Here is a 13,344-nt window from a genome sequence, read left to right on the forward strand (position 1 = left end):
AAAGCTTCTCAACCGAATAATAACACACATTTCCCATATTTATTCTGCGTTTAATTTCCTCCCGAGTGTCATTTATATTTGTTACTGTTGCTCCAAGATATTTGAATTTTTCGACCCCTTCGAAGGATAAATCTCCAATTTTTATATTTCCATTTTGTACAATATTCTGATCACGAGACATAATCATATACTTAGTCTTTTCGGGATTTACTTCCAACCCTATCGTTTTACTTGCTTCAAGTAAAATTTCCGTGTTTTCCCTAATCGTTTGAGGATTTTCTCCTAACATATTCACGTCATCCTCATAGACAACCTGATATAACCCGTTCAATTCCAAATCCTCTCTGTTATCCTGGACTTTCCTAATGGCATATTCCAAAGCGAAGTTAAAAAGTAAAGGTGATAGTGCATCTCCCTGCTTTAGCCCGCAGTAAATTGGAAAAGCATGAGATAGAAACTGACCTATACGGACTCTGCTGTATGTTTCACTGAGACACATTTTAATTAATCGAACTAGTTTCTTGGGAATACCAAATTCAATAAGAATATCATATAATACTTCCCTCTTAACCGAGTCATACGCCTTTTTGAAATCTATGAATAACTTATGTATTGTACCCTTATAGCCTACTCCCATTTTTTCTCCATTAGCTGTCGAATACAAAAAATCTTATCAATAGTCGATCTATTACGCCTAAAACCGCACTGATGATCCCTAATAATTTCATCTACGTACGGAGTTAATCTTCTCAAAAGAATATTGGACAAAATTTTGACAAAGTGATACACACTTTCCATAATTTAGTCTACATTTTTATAAAAGTCTCCAGTTCTTAAAACTGTATAGTTTGTATTTCAAATTTGGAAGTGTTGTGTTAAGAAAAATCTGGAGTTTTTTAACTACAGTTTAGCGGTTTTTTAAGCTTGTTCAGAGAAAAATGGAATTCTGAGTTGGCAACACTGAACATATCAGTGCAACCAAACACAAAAATGCACTTTCCAAGGCTACTGGGAAGAAGATTTCTTTGCTTCCAACAGTAATTGCAACATCTCAATTTGCATTCGACTTATGTGAAGCATTTCTTACTGTGGAAAGTGCAAGGTTGTGAGTCTAGTGCAAGGTTTGTGTAATTGCCTTTTATTGCGTATTTATAATGCCTTTTGGCCTGCCTATATTAGCTATTTCTGATGCCTTTTTGCCTGACTATTTTAATGATTCATAATGTATAAACTTCCGATCTCTGATTATGACAATCTAACATATTTTGTAAAACATACCTTTAACATTTGCCACAAGACTTGTTTCACTTCACCACTTTTCCATATTCAATCAATAACGCTACATTCACATTAATAAAAGTGGCAATTCGTGTTGCGGAAAAATGGTACGTGATAGAGAAAATCAGAACTCAGTTTTAGATTCAGCACCCCAAGAAACTGTAAATATAGCATAAATTTGTAGATTTTTTATAGCCCTTAATTTTGCAGGCCTGTGTTATTATTTAATAAGTGGCGAGAAACAGGTTCCTTTCTAGATAAGAAGAAACGTTGTCAAAAGCGTAAATTTGCCTTGGTAGCGAATCCAGCAGTTAGATTTCTTGTACCTATCTTCTCTGATGATGAAGCCTATGTATAGCTATAAATCGGTGACTATCTCAAGATAAAAAAGAACAGAATTACGTCATAGGCAATCTCTTGTTATTCCCAATCCTAGAACTGTTTTCTTCAAGAACTCTCCATTGTTTGTTATGTGTAATACTTACAACTCTCTGTCTTTAAACTGTGATTCTCAATTAGATTTCAGTTTAACAGTCGACAAATTTCATACAATATTAAAAATAATTGTATTTCCTTAGATATTTAAATTATGAAGAAGTGTATTATAATGTTTTTACTCTAGTTTTTAAATAATTTTGCATCATTATATTGACATTTGGCACTATATTAACTGCATTACTATATTCTAGCATCTATTTTGTTTTAGTAAGTTATTTTACGACGCTTTATCAACATTTTAGGTTATTTAGCGTCTGAATGAGATGAAGGTGATAATGCCGGTGAAATGAATCCGGGTCCAGCACCGAAATTTACCCAGCATTTGTTCATATCGGGTTGAGGGAAAACCCCGGAAAAAACCTGAACCAGGTAACTTGCCCCGACCGGGACTCGAACCCGGGCCACCTGGTTTCGTGGCCAGACACGCTAACCGTTACTCCACAGGTGTGGACAACTCTAGCATCTATTACTGTTATGTATTTTATTTCTTTCGTTTAAGGTTGTTTGTTTTTCGTTCTTATTATGTATTTTGTGTATGTATCTGTGTAAGCCACCTGTAATTGGAAGCCTGCTTCTGTTAGTGGTGGATTTAAATAAATAAATAAATAAATCCGTCATACTTAATTATCATATCACATGAAAAGAAAGATAATACAATATAATAAAAAGTTATTATTCATTGAAGTAGGTTACAACTAGTCGTAACAAATTCTTTATGAGATTCAGTATAGCCTATAATTCACTTCTCCCCCAAACCGTGTGAATACCGTAGGTGGTAACTAAGAGATTAAATCAGTAATTTCTAGATGAGTGTATTCGAGTAAATTAGTTCACTAATTAGAGAAACAAGTTTCTTGGCTCACTCTTGGAGGATAATTCGTTAAGTTGTTCGACTGAAAATAAGTAATGCTAACCCTGTTAGCGGCTAGAATTCTCATTTGTAATTATAGGATATATAACTTCTTGTTATCATTGCAAAACAAGAGACTTGTTATCTGGATAGTGCTCAAAATATTACAACTGAAATGAGCCATAAACGTGAGTTCATAAATATTAAACAGAAGGCAGAAAGAATTCAAAACAAGTGACATGCATGCAAAATACCATGAAATATCCCTTACATTAACTTATTTGATATACAAAATAAGCATATACGTTACACCGTAACAAATGTATGGAAATGGGGCAAGGTTATAAGTATTTCAGTAAAATCTCGAAGGTTCGATTCTTCAACCTGTACAGTAAAATTAAATCATATAATTTTCTTCATATTTCACATAAGAGGCTATACGGGTGGTTCTCAAACTGGGGGTCGTGTAAAGAGCTGAAGGAGGTCACGAGATGATTTACAAAATAAAACAAAAAAAAAAACGCCTTGTTATCATACACTTACCGTGTGTTCACAAACATAAACATCGTACGGAGTCAGGTCCTTCCCGAAGCGCTTCCAGAAGGACTTTTGTACAACCCGTTTCGTCCACACCTGTGGATTAACGGTCAGCGCGTCTGGCTGTGAAACCAGGTGGCCTGGGTTCGAATCCCGGTCGGGGCAAGTTATCTGGTTGAGGTTTTTTCCGGGGTTTTCCCTCAACCCAATACGAGCAAATGCTGGATAACTTTCGGTGTTGGACCCCGGACTCATTTCACCGGCATTATCACTTCATATCATTCAGACGCTAAATAACCTGAGATGTTGATACAGCGTCGTAAAATAACCCAATAAAAAAAAACCCGTTTCAGCTCACGTTACCCGCGGCGTCTTCGTGAACCATCCGTTACGTCATACACTGTACAGTCGCGAGAGAATATTAGTCTATCAGTCTAGACTAGAGCAGCGTGAGGGTCGTGCCTACAATCCGTTGGAGCATTTTAATACTGCATTAGTGAATTATTTAGTTGTATTATCATTGAATCGAACGGTACGTATTTATACTCCAATGAAGCATTTTAATACTGCATTAGTGAATTATTTAGTTGTATTATCATTGAATATACTGAGCATTGAATCGAACGGTACGTATTTATACTCCACTGAAGCATTTTAATACTGCATTAGTGAATTATTTAGTTGTATTATCATTGAATCGAAAGGTACGTATTTATACTCCACTGAAGCATTTTAATACTGCATTAGTGAATTATTTAGTTGTATTATCATTGAATATACTGAGCATTGAATCGAACGGTACGTATTTATACTCCACTGAAGCATTTTAATACTGCATTAGTGAATTATTTAGTTGTATTATCATTGAATATACTGAGCATTGAATCGAACGGTACGTATTTATACTCCACTGAAGCATTTTAATACTGCATTAGTGAATTATTTAGTTGTATTATCATTGAATCGAAAGGTACGTATTTATACTCCACTGAAGCATTTTAATACTGCATTAGTGAATTATTTAGTTGTATTATCATTGAATATACTGAGCATTGAATCGAACGGTACGTATTTATACTCCACTGAAGCATTTTAATACTGCATTAGTGAATTATTTAGTTGTATTATCATTGAATATACTGAGCATTGAATCGAACGGTACGTATTTATACTCCACTGAAGCATTTTAATACTGCATTAGTGATTCATTTAGTTGTAATATATTTTAATATGCTGTGTATTGAATGAAAATGGAATGTGATGAAACACAAAATAGCAGAAAAAAATGTAAAACCGTGTTCCCTAACGAAACTTAAACAATTAACTAGCGAGTGCATTCACAATATCGATGTTGAGGACTGGCAAAAGGCGTGCGATAAAGTCAAAACGATTGAGGAGAATGGAACACGAAATTGAGCAAATTATAATTAATGTAGGTCTGAGCACAAGCGATGATGGAGACGATAATAACTGTGAGGCCTTATGCAATGAATCTGAAGGTGGCAGTACCACTGATACAGCAGGGAGTTCAACAGATACGGCAAGCGAAGCAGAATAAAAATGATGGAAGCGTTTTTACAGCATTATCAATAATACAGTAAGTTTCTTTTTAAATGTTACCATATACCATAGACACAAAAACAATATTGTAATTTATAATACAATACCTTATATAGGCAGAACCTAAATAATTTATGGACTATTATAATTATTAACTGTACACTATAATATTAACCTAATATAATACTGTTCATTGTCTGGTACTACAAACGTCGAGGAATCCTGTTATACTATGATCGCTTCCATTCGACTGTTGCATGGTATGCGAGAACCTACATACTGTCTATAACATTGCAACACGTACTGTACCAGGTTTCCTACCCCCGCAACTCCGCTTGCTGCCCGCAGTCACCGTAGTTCTGATGTAAACAGAGACGGTAGCGACATCACTCCGAGAGGTAACGTGAAGTGGAACAGGTAGTACATAGCAAGTTGTCCTTCCGATAGGACAAATTCTTAAACAATATTTTCCATATGCTGTCCTTCTAGCAGAACATATTTCTGTAATGTCCTACCGGAAGTACGCAATTATGGGTCCTGCCGGTAGTACCCTGTTGCCCTGCCAGAAGGACGTATTATTTATTTTGTATTTTTTGTTTACCTATTTATTCTATTTATTATTTTCAATACAAATTTACATTAGTTTTATTTGTAACATGAGGATGTTAACTGAATAAATAAAATTTTATTCAATACATATCGGGAAAGTAAATAATGTACATACATGTGTGAATCGTAACATTTTCTTATTTTATTTTTTAACATACTGTTTTTTATACTTGCTTGGGAAACAGAATACTAGGCCGGATATTACTCGAGACTATTTAAAGAAATTTGAAAGTAAATAATTTTAAAATGTCATTTATATGATTTGACTAAGTCCAATGAATAATAATTTTCATGAATTATTCAGGAATTCCATTCTGAATGTGAAATGCAAAACAGTCACGTTTAGTTTGAGGATTACACGTAACTGCTCCTGGGCCACAAGCAACACAAAAGTCACTAGCTTTTTGTTGTATCTTCCTGATTCTGGAGCAAACAATATATTTTCTCTGGATTCTTATTGTTTCTTGTCAGACTTTGAGAAGAATTATTGGAGTTAGAAGAAGTGCCATTGTTGGCTATGTTAGTTATGTCTGAGGCACGAATCCACGTTATTCTGTTATCAATATTCCATTTTATTTTAACAAGTTTCCCACGTACCTTCAATACAGTTTTGAGGAAATAGTTTCTAAAACAGATTTTACAATATTACAGTATTTTAATATCGTGTATATAGGCCTATTATGCAAAATATCGCATGCCTGAACCTCATATAGGTAACATTACGACGAATCATAACATATAAACTACTCGCCAATGCATAAAATGTACGTAAGATGGCTGTCCAACGGAGGAATAAATATTATTATAGGAAGGAAATCAGATCTCTAAGCTAATGAATCCTTTAACGGATCAATAACACTAAAAATGTTCCTTGCAACGCGTCTTTCGAACTTATTGGTCAGTTAGTGGCTAACGAAGGGATAAATGCGTTCTTGCAACCCAACATTGGTCTATTTAATACAATATGAATTACTATTTTCTGATGTTGTTATTTTGCGGAATTAATTTTGGTTGTTACGAACCAGATATATGAACAATTGGCATTTAACATTTCCGCAATTTGTGGCATCTTTCTCTTCTAAAACGTGAATAAAATATAATGGCGATAAACTATTTGGAAGGTCTTGTTGTCAGAACGTTACGTCGCATCAGTTCCTGAATTACTTTAAAGTAGACTACAGCTTCTTGTCGTCGCCTTCCTGCTTCGTCGTGAAGTATAAATACACAAGGAGAACCTCACGTGTATATCAAAAGGAAATGCTTGTCATTTCCTCTTTTTACAGTTTGCTCCTTCATTATCGTCGTAGCTTTGTTTCCCTCCTGCAGCCCTTTGAATTGTTAATTAACTGTTATGACATTGATTGTGTTGTATCGATCAGTTATAGATCTCGGCAAGGGGGTGAGTTCTCTAGGGAACTATCCCTGTGGTAGGAAGTTTGTTCCGAACTGTAGTGTCGTTAGAAGAAGGGGGTGATGTTCCCAAGTGACGTTGAAGTAAAACGCAGGTCTATTAAACTAAAGGGAAGGTAGATACCTCTATCGCAAGGGAGGCCAGGTCAGGTTTTATTTCCACAAGTATGTCCATAGTTCAAAGTGGTTACATCAGGCGAAGGTTTGGAAGGAGCTGCCTCGCCGGGTATTGTTTACCTATATGTAAGGTGGGGGTGTCTGTCAGACGGCTGCTTGCTCCAGTTTAACAAGGGGGCGGGCCCACTAGAGACCACTCTAAGATGCCCGGGTCACTATTTTATTCAGACGGCCCCACTGTGCAGCTGCTACACGTTTGTGTAAAGGTGACACTATAGGGCCTACTACTGCTTTCAATTTATGAGAATTTCGAGGTCATTGTAACCCATTTTCGTACCCTAAATGTAGATAGGTAGACAGACAGAGACAGACAGACAGACAGACAGACAGACAGATAGACAGACAGATATTGTACATGCAGATGTTATATTATCATAACTAAGCTGCGGATTTTTACCTATATGCTTATTTTAATTCTTAACCTGAAAGCGGAAGATTTTAGGTTACATATCCATTTTAGACATTGTGAGTATTATGTGAATTCTATAGTGCCTATAATTTCTTATTTCACTAGTAAATGCCTATTTGCTTATAAATGCCTAAAAGTTGCCAAAATATCCATATTATATATTATACTTGAATTTACTGACCATTCTATGGATATTTTTTGAATCTGTAATTTTTTTTATGCAGCAGAGGGAAGTGATATAGAACTATCGATAATTCTGTGTGTTACGTTTTACTGCCAGCAGAGCACGGAGAAATCGAATAATTTAAAATCAACCAATAGAAAAAAAAATGTATTTCGAAAGCCGCATGAATCATTAGTTGACTAGGGTAGTTGTTTCAAACTATGTATCCGTTTTGTGAGTTTGTGAATTGAGTATGGAGTTGAGTTTTATGCTGTAATACGTGAAGTATATCGTGGAGATATGCCAAAGCAAAAAGACATCAGAAGCACTGATTGGAAAATACAGTGACATTACTGCTTTCCCACTGGTTTGATCTCCAGCTGAGATCGGATCCCTAAAGTATTGCCCCATCACTTCATGTGAAATGGAAGGGAGTTTCTCCCAGTTTAAGAACATTCTTACAGACAATAGACATCAGTTCTCATTACAACATTTGGACGAATATTTTAGTTATTCACTGCCATAATGACATTACTGTAGAAACTAGCGTATAATGCTACGCTATGGTCGTGTTAGCCATTAAGAATTAGAAATTGTTAGTGCCTTTTTAAATGCGTATTTTAGAATTTTGAATGCCTATTTTGCCTGCCTATTTCAACTGTCTTAGTGCCTAAAAATCGGCAGCTTGATCATAACTATCTCTTAAATCCAATGAACGGGTCTTCTGACGGTACCTGCTTTGTACCTGAAATAAGTCCTACTTTGTAGGTTTCGCCCCCTTCACCTATAGTTAGATCCAACCACTCTACAAAAGGACACAGATTAAAATAAAATTGGCACAAACAAAACACATTATATAATATATTCTAAACTAAACGGGCATAAAAGTGCATAATTGATTATCCCTTCGTCAGTTATGCCGAGTTTCATCAACCAATGTTAATTTTTAACACGTTGTTAAACTAGTTTAACATTTGATTTAACAAAAATTCTGTTCCATCAACAAATGTTAGCTCTAACAAAGAGTTAAACTCTGTGTTAAATTAACATCCCATCTCCCTTATGTTAAAGGCTTAACAATTGTTAAACAGTTGAAAATGGCGGACGTAAATAATGCTTTTGATGTGGAATTGCTGTATTTAGACCATCTGAATGCCGTTCCTAATAGGGGAAGAACTTTAAGACGAAATGATTTTGAAAATTTGCGAGAAGAAGAATTTTTGAAGAGATATAGATTGTCCAAAACTGTCGTCGGTAAGGTTGTGGAAGAAATACAAGAGAGGTTAGAATACCCGACCAACAGAAACATGCCTCTATCTCCAATGCAGCAGATACTGATAACTCTGAGGTTTTATGCCACTGGATCATTTCATTTAATGGTTGGAGATAATGCTGGAATTTCAAAATCTACAGTAAGTAGAATTGTTAGTAAAGTTTCTGCAGCAATAGCATCAATGAGAAGAAGGTACGTAACATTCCCCTCAGTACAAGAACGCCCGAGTATTGTACAACAGTTTTATGATATGTACAATTTTCCTGGTATTGTGGGTGCAATAGACTGTACGCACATCAAGATTCAGTCACCTGGAGGCAATAGGGCAGAAATATATCGGAATCGAAAAGGTTACTTTTCTGTTAATGTCCAGGTCATCAGTGATGCCAACCTCCTAATTAGGGATATAGTAGCTAGATGGCCTGGATCAGTACACGACAGCACAATATTCAGCAACTCGCATATCAGAGCTCAATTTGAAATGGGAGCAATTGATGAGGGTATCCTTTTAGGTGACAGTGGATACCCTTTAAGAAAATATCTACTAACACCATACCTTCATCCCGAAACAAGACCCCAGCACAATTATAATGCAGCACATATTAGGACAAGAAACTGTGTAGAGAGGATGATAGGTGTGTGGAAGAGACGTTTTCCGGTTCTCAGCTTGGGGCTACGAACTAAACGACAAACAACCTTGACGATAATTGTGGCGACAGCAGTGTTGCACAACATTGCAGTGGAGACAAGGGATCAACTTCCTCCAGAAGATTTGACACTGCATCAGTACATCACAGAAAGAAGAAGGAATAGGCACATTAGAAACCAGAATCTTGTTCCTATTCACATGGAAAATGAACAAACTGCAGCAGCTTACAGGAACGCATTTGCACAACAACACTTCGCTTGTAAGTACTACAAACGTTTTATTTTTAAACTTGTTACCTATACTACATGAAACACGCTTAAACTATACATTTCTACCAAACTTCTACAAACAAAATACACTGCAACTAACTTATTCATCCTCAACACGCTTTCTTTTTTCTTTATAGTATATTAATTTTTCTCTAAATGCTTCTTGTTTTAGTTTCTCAGTTTCCATTTTCATTTTCAGCAGTTGTTGCTCCTGGTTATATTTCTGTTGGATTAAATACATTTCTTTTTCACAGAGAGTTGTCCTGCTCTCGGCAAGTGCAGCAATGTTGTTACGACAAAGGTTAGCCTGGAAACAAAAATCAGCAGTGAAAATTTTGGCACTCCTGGCGGACTTTTATTATAACCCTCAACGTGACCAGCTGTGATACTGACCTTGGTGACGCGAGTCTGCTGCTTGTTACAGTTTTCTGCTCCTGTTAAAGCTTCAGCCTGGAAGTACAAACCCCGTTTATTAAACTTTCATTCTTAATTTAAAAAATAACTAACCTAAAAACTTAATAGAAGTGTCGTACTCACAACTGGAGTGACAAGAAGAGATGTGTTAGACGCCGGGCCTGGTGTACCCATTTCAAGTGATGCTGTGTTGTCCTCAAGTGATAATTGTTTTCTGTTTACATTCTCCTACAACAACAATAATACAAATTATAGTTTACAATTTGTCTTGATATAATATAAATTTAAAAGTATATATAGTTAATGAAAGTGATTTATCACCTCGTGTACTACTGCTATGACTTCAACAATATCGCAAGATCTTGCTTCCTGTTCGGTTGTAATTATTTCAGCGTCACCTAAAAATAAAATAAAATTGTTATTAAATACAAACGAATTTAATTTGAATGAATAGATAATGCTAATATAATGCAACTGGTACTTACCATAGTATTCTGAATCACAGTCGAAGGGGTTGCTGTTAGGTTCTATTTGGTCCTCTATGAGGGACAGAACACTTTCATCAACTTTAGTTGTACATTGACCACCACCTGTTTTATACCTTTCCACCCGTTCGTCACTCCTTGCTTTCTTAGCTGATCTTTTTAAGTTAACATAAAATTGTCGCAGTTGTTTTGTTGTTCTTGATGTCACACTCCCATTCGAATTATATTCGTCTCTTAGTTTGTCCCACGTTTCGTCCTTCTCTTTAATTTTCAACCCATCGGTTTTCTTGCACTCTATAATTTCTTTATACTTGTTTACTAGTTCTATCAACAACTCTTTCTCAAAAGAAGAAAAATTTGTGCCCCTCATCCTCTTCATGGTAACTTCGCGCGCCATTATTTCACAGATGTTCAAACAAAAGCGCAACGGAGTGCATTCAGAAATCGTATGAATCATACACCGCCTTCTCGATTCGTTGTGTTCGCTATTCTTGCGAGTATTAACAACATGTTAGTTAACATTTTGCAGGAAAATGTTTGTGAAATGCAAGAGTCTTAACAAATTGTTAAAAATTTTAACTCATGTTAAGAAACAACGTGTTAGCAGAGTTATAACATCTGTTGATGAAACCGGGCATTAGTATCACAAACTTCAACAGCTGTAGTTCTAATCTGTCTCGCCTTCAAGAGGAACAAACAAGTCTTTTGTTCCCATTCTCTATTCCCCATGAGGTCAAGACATTCAAGCGAACTCCTGTTATGACTTTCCGGATATGATCCAATTCGAGACACTGTAATAAAATGTGTCCAGGAGTCCTTTTCTCCGCACATTGAACAAAGGCGCTCCCCTTCTTTGTTGACAATTTTACTCTAAATATAATGGAATAGAATGTAGAGGAATTTCCTATTTACCTTTCATAGAAAGTGTGGGACATTTTCATAATTTTCTGGTACATATTTATCTACGCCTCTAAGCTTGGGTGTACATTTTCTGACATTTTCTCTGTTTTCGGTGACAGTATTTTAAAATTTTCTTCGACTGAGTCTAATTGAACGAAGGAATGAGTGAGCGCTGAAACGAATGAACAAGCGAAAAAGCAATTAGATTGGGTGTAGTTCAAAATAATTTGAAACGGTAGAAAATTAATTATTGATTCTTTTTAAGCCTCTTACTTAGTTACAAATGGATTTAAGGAACCCGCAGGTTCATTGCCGCCCTCACATAAGCCCGCCATCGGTCCCTATCCTGTGCAAGATTAATCCACTCTCTATCATCATATCCCACCTGTCTCCAATCCATTTTAATATTATCTTCCCATCTACGTCTCGGCCTCCCCAAAGGTCTTTTTCCCCTCCGGTCTCCCAACTAATACTCTATATGCATTTCTGGATTCGCCGATATGTGCCACATACCCTGCCCATCTCAAACGTCTGGATTTAATGTTCCTAATTATGTGAGGTGAAGAAAACAATGCGTGCAGTTCTGCGTTGTGTAACTTTCTTCATGCTCCTGTAACTTCATCCCTCTTAGCTTCAAATATTTTCCTAATAACCTTATTCTCAAACACCCTTAATCTCTGTTCAAGTTTCACAACCATACAGAACAACCGATAATATAACTGTTTTAAAAATTCTAACTTACAGATTTTTTGACAGCAGACTAGATAACAAAAGCTTCTCAATCGAATAATAACAGGCATTTCCCTTATTTATTCTCCGTTAATTTTCTCCCGAGTCTCATTTATATTTGTTACTATTGCTCCAAGATATTTTTGCATTTTTCCACCTCTTAGAAGGATAAACTCCAATTTCTATGTTTTGATTTCGCATATTATTCTGGTCACGAGACATAATCATATACTTTGTCTTTTCGGGATTTACTTCCAAACCTATCGCTTTATTTGCTTCAAGTAAAACTTCCGTGTTTTTCCTAATCGTTTGTGAATTTTCTCCTAACATATTCACGTCATCTCCATAGACAAGAAGCTGAAGTATCCCGTTCAATTCCAAACCCTGTCTGTTATCTTGTATTGATAAAAACTAGTATTTAAACCATAACGCATTGTCTCAAATTTTATTTGTTCAGAGATGTAGGATATAATGCGGTTGATTTACGGTAACACTCGCAAGAAACTCATTAATTTCATATACCATTTGACACCACACAATATCACTTCCATGTGCTGATGTAGTCTCTACTTTTATAAATAGGGAGTGGTCCTCATTATAGAATCCAATAGGAGATGCACTTAACATAACACGCTCTTGTGTATGAAAACATCTGCAACCTTTAAACACGGGAATAAAAAGGAATGCACATAGGAAGGGTAAATCTTTACACGCCGTGATATTAAAAGTAATGGGATTGAATTATGAAACGCGGGCGCTCGCCTCCATTCTAGTAATGGTCTCTGAGAGGTCCGCGCCAGCATAATGAGGCTACATGACAAACCTCTCACAGAAGCGCATCGCTCACTTTGTAAACTCTAAGTCACCTCGCTCGCCAGTTCTGCGCATCATAAACCAAATAGAGCATGAATCCACTCAGGCGACATCCTCTGACCCAATCAAACGGGTCCTCACTGCCACAGTCTGTGTCAAATAACGATCTTGTCCAAGTTTTCTCGCAATAATTTTACTTTATCATCAAAAAGATTATAAGGGGAATATATTGTAATATTACAGCACATTCTGTGATTTGAACCAGAATTTTGTTTTACTTGAGATCAGCAAACTGATAATGAAAATAATGTGAATGAATTT

The 13,344-nt window shown here is 36.0% G+C and overlaps 3 protein-coding genes across 4 annotated transcripts in view; 2 read left to right on the forward strand and 1 right to left on the reverse strand.

Moving 5' to 3' along the window:
- Nucleotides 1-13,344, forward strand: part of kek3 (kekkon 3) — a 630,236-nt gene that overhangs the window by 23,628 nt on the left and 593,264 nt on the right. The gene's annotated exons all lie outside the window — the stretch shown is intronic.
- Nucleotides 8,414-10,360, forward strand: LOC138703084 (putative nuclease HARBI1). Its single transcript, XM_069830661.1, has 2 exons — nt 8,414-9,672; nt 9,937-10,360. Coding segments are annotated over exons 1-2 (1,086 nt in total). The 5' UTR covers nt 8,414-8,588; the 3' UTR covers nt 9,939-10,360.
- Nucleotides 9,782-11,112, reverse strand: LOC138703085 (myb/SANT-like DNA-binding domain-containing protein 3). Of its 2 annotated transcripts, XM_069830663.1 has the most exons (5): nt 10,582-11,112; nt 10,418-10,494; nt 10,220-10,324; nt 10,076-10,132; nt 9,782-9,989 (listed from the first exon to the last, which is right to left on the reverse strand). In XM_069830663.1, the coding sequence occupies exons 1-5, from the start codon at nt 11,036-11,038 to the stop codon at nt 9,783-9,785; spliced, it is 903 nt and encodes a 300-aa protein (XP_069686764.1). In that variant the 5' UTR covers nt 11,039-11,112; the 3' UTR covers nt 9,782. The 2 variants fall into 2 exon arrangements, with proteins under 2 accessions (XP_069686764.1, XP_069686763.1); XM_069830662.1 differs by having other exon boundaries at nt 10,418-11,112.

Source organism: Periplaneta americana, chromosome 7 (assembly GCF_040183065.1).
Source record: "Periplaneta americana isolate PAMFEO1 chromosome 7, P.americana_PAMFEO1_priV1, whole genome shotgun sequence".
Lineage (NCBI taxonomy): Eukaryota > Metazoa > Arthropoda > Insecta > Blattodea > Blattidae > Periplaneta > Periplaneta americana.

What these genes read in the sequence shown, in the direction of transcription:
- LOC138703084 (XM_069830661.1), top strand. Translation starts at nt 8,589, where the DNA reads ATGGCGGACGTAAATAATGCTTTTGATGTGGAATTGCTGTATTTAGAC.
- LOC138703085 (XM_069830662.1), bottom strand. Translation starts at nt 11,038, where the DNA reads ATGATTCATACGATTTCTGAATGCACTCCGTTGCGCTTTTGTTTGAAC. An exon ending in TCATAGCAGTAGTACACGAG is followed by an intron (nt 10,325 to 10,417) that starts GTGATAAATCAC and finishes TTGTTGTTGTAG; the next exon opens with GAGAATGTAAACAGAAAACA. An exon ending in CTCTTCTTGTCACTCCAGTT is followed by an intron (nt 10,133 to 10,219) that starts GTGAGTACGACA and finishes TTGTACTTCCAG; the next exon opens with GCTGAAGCTTTAACAGGAGC.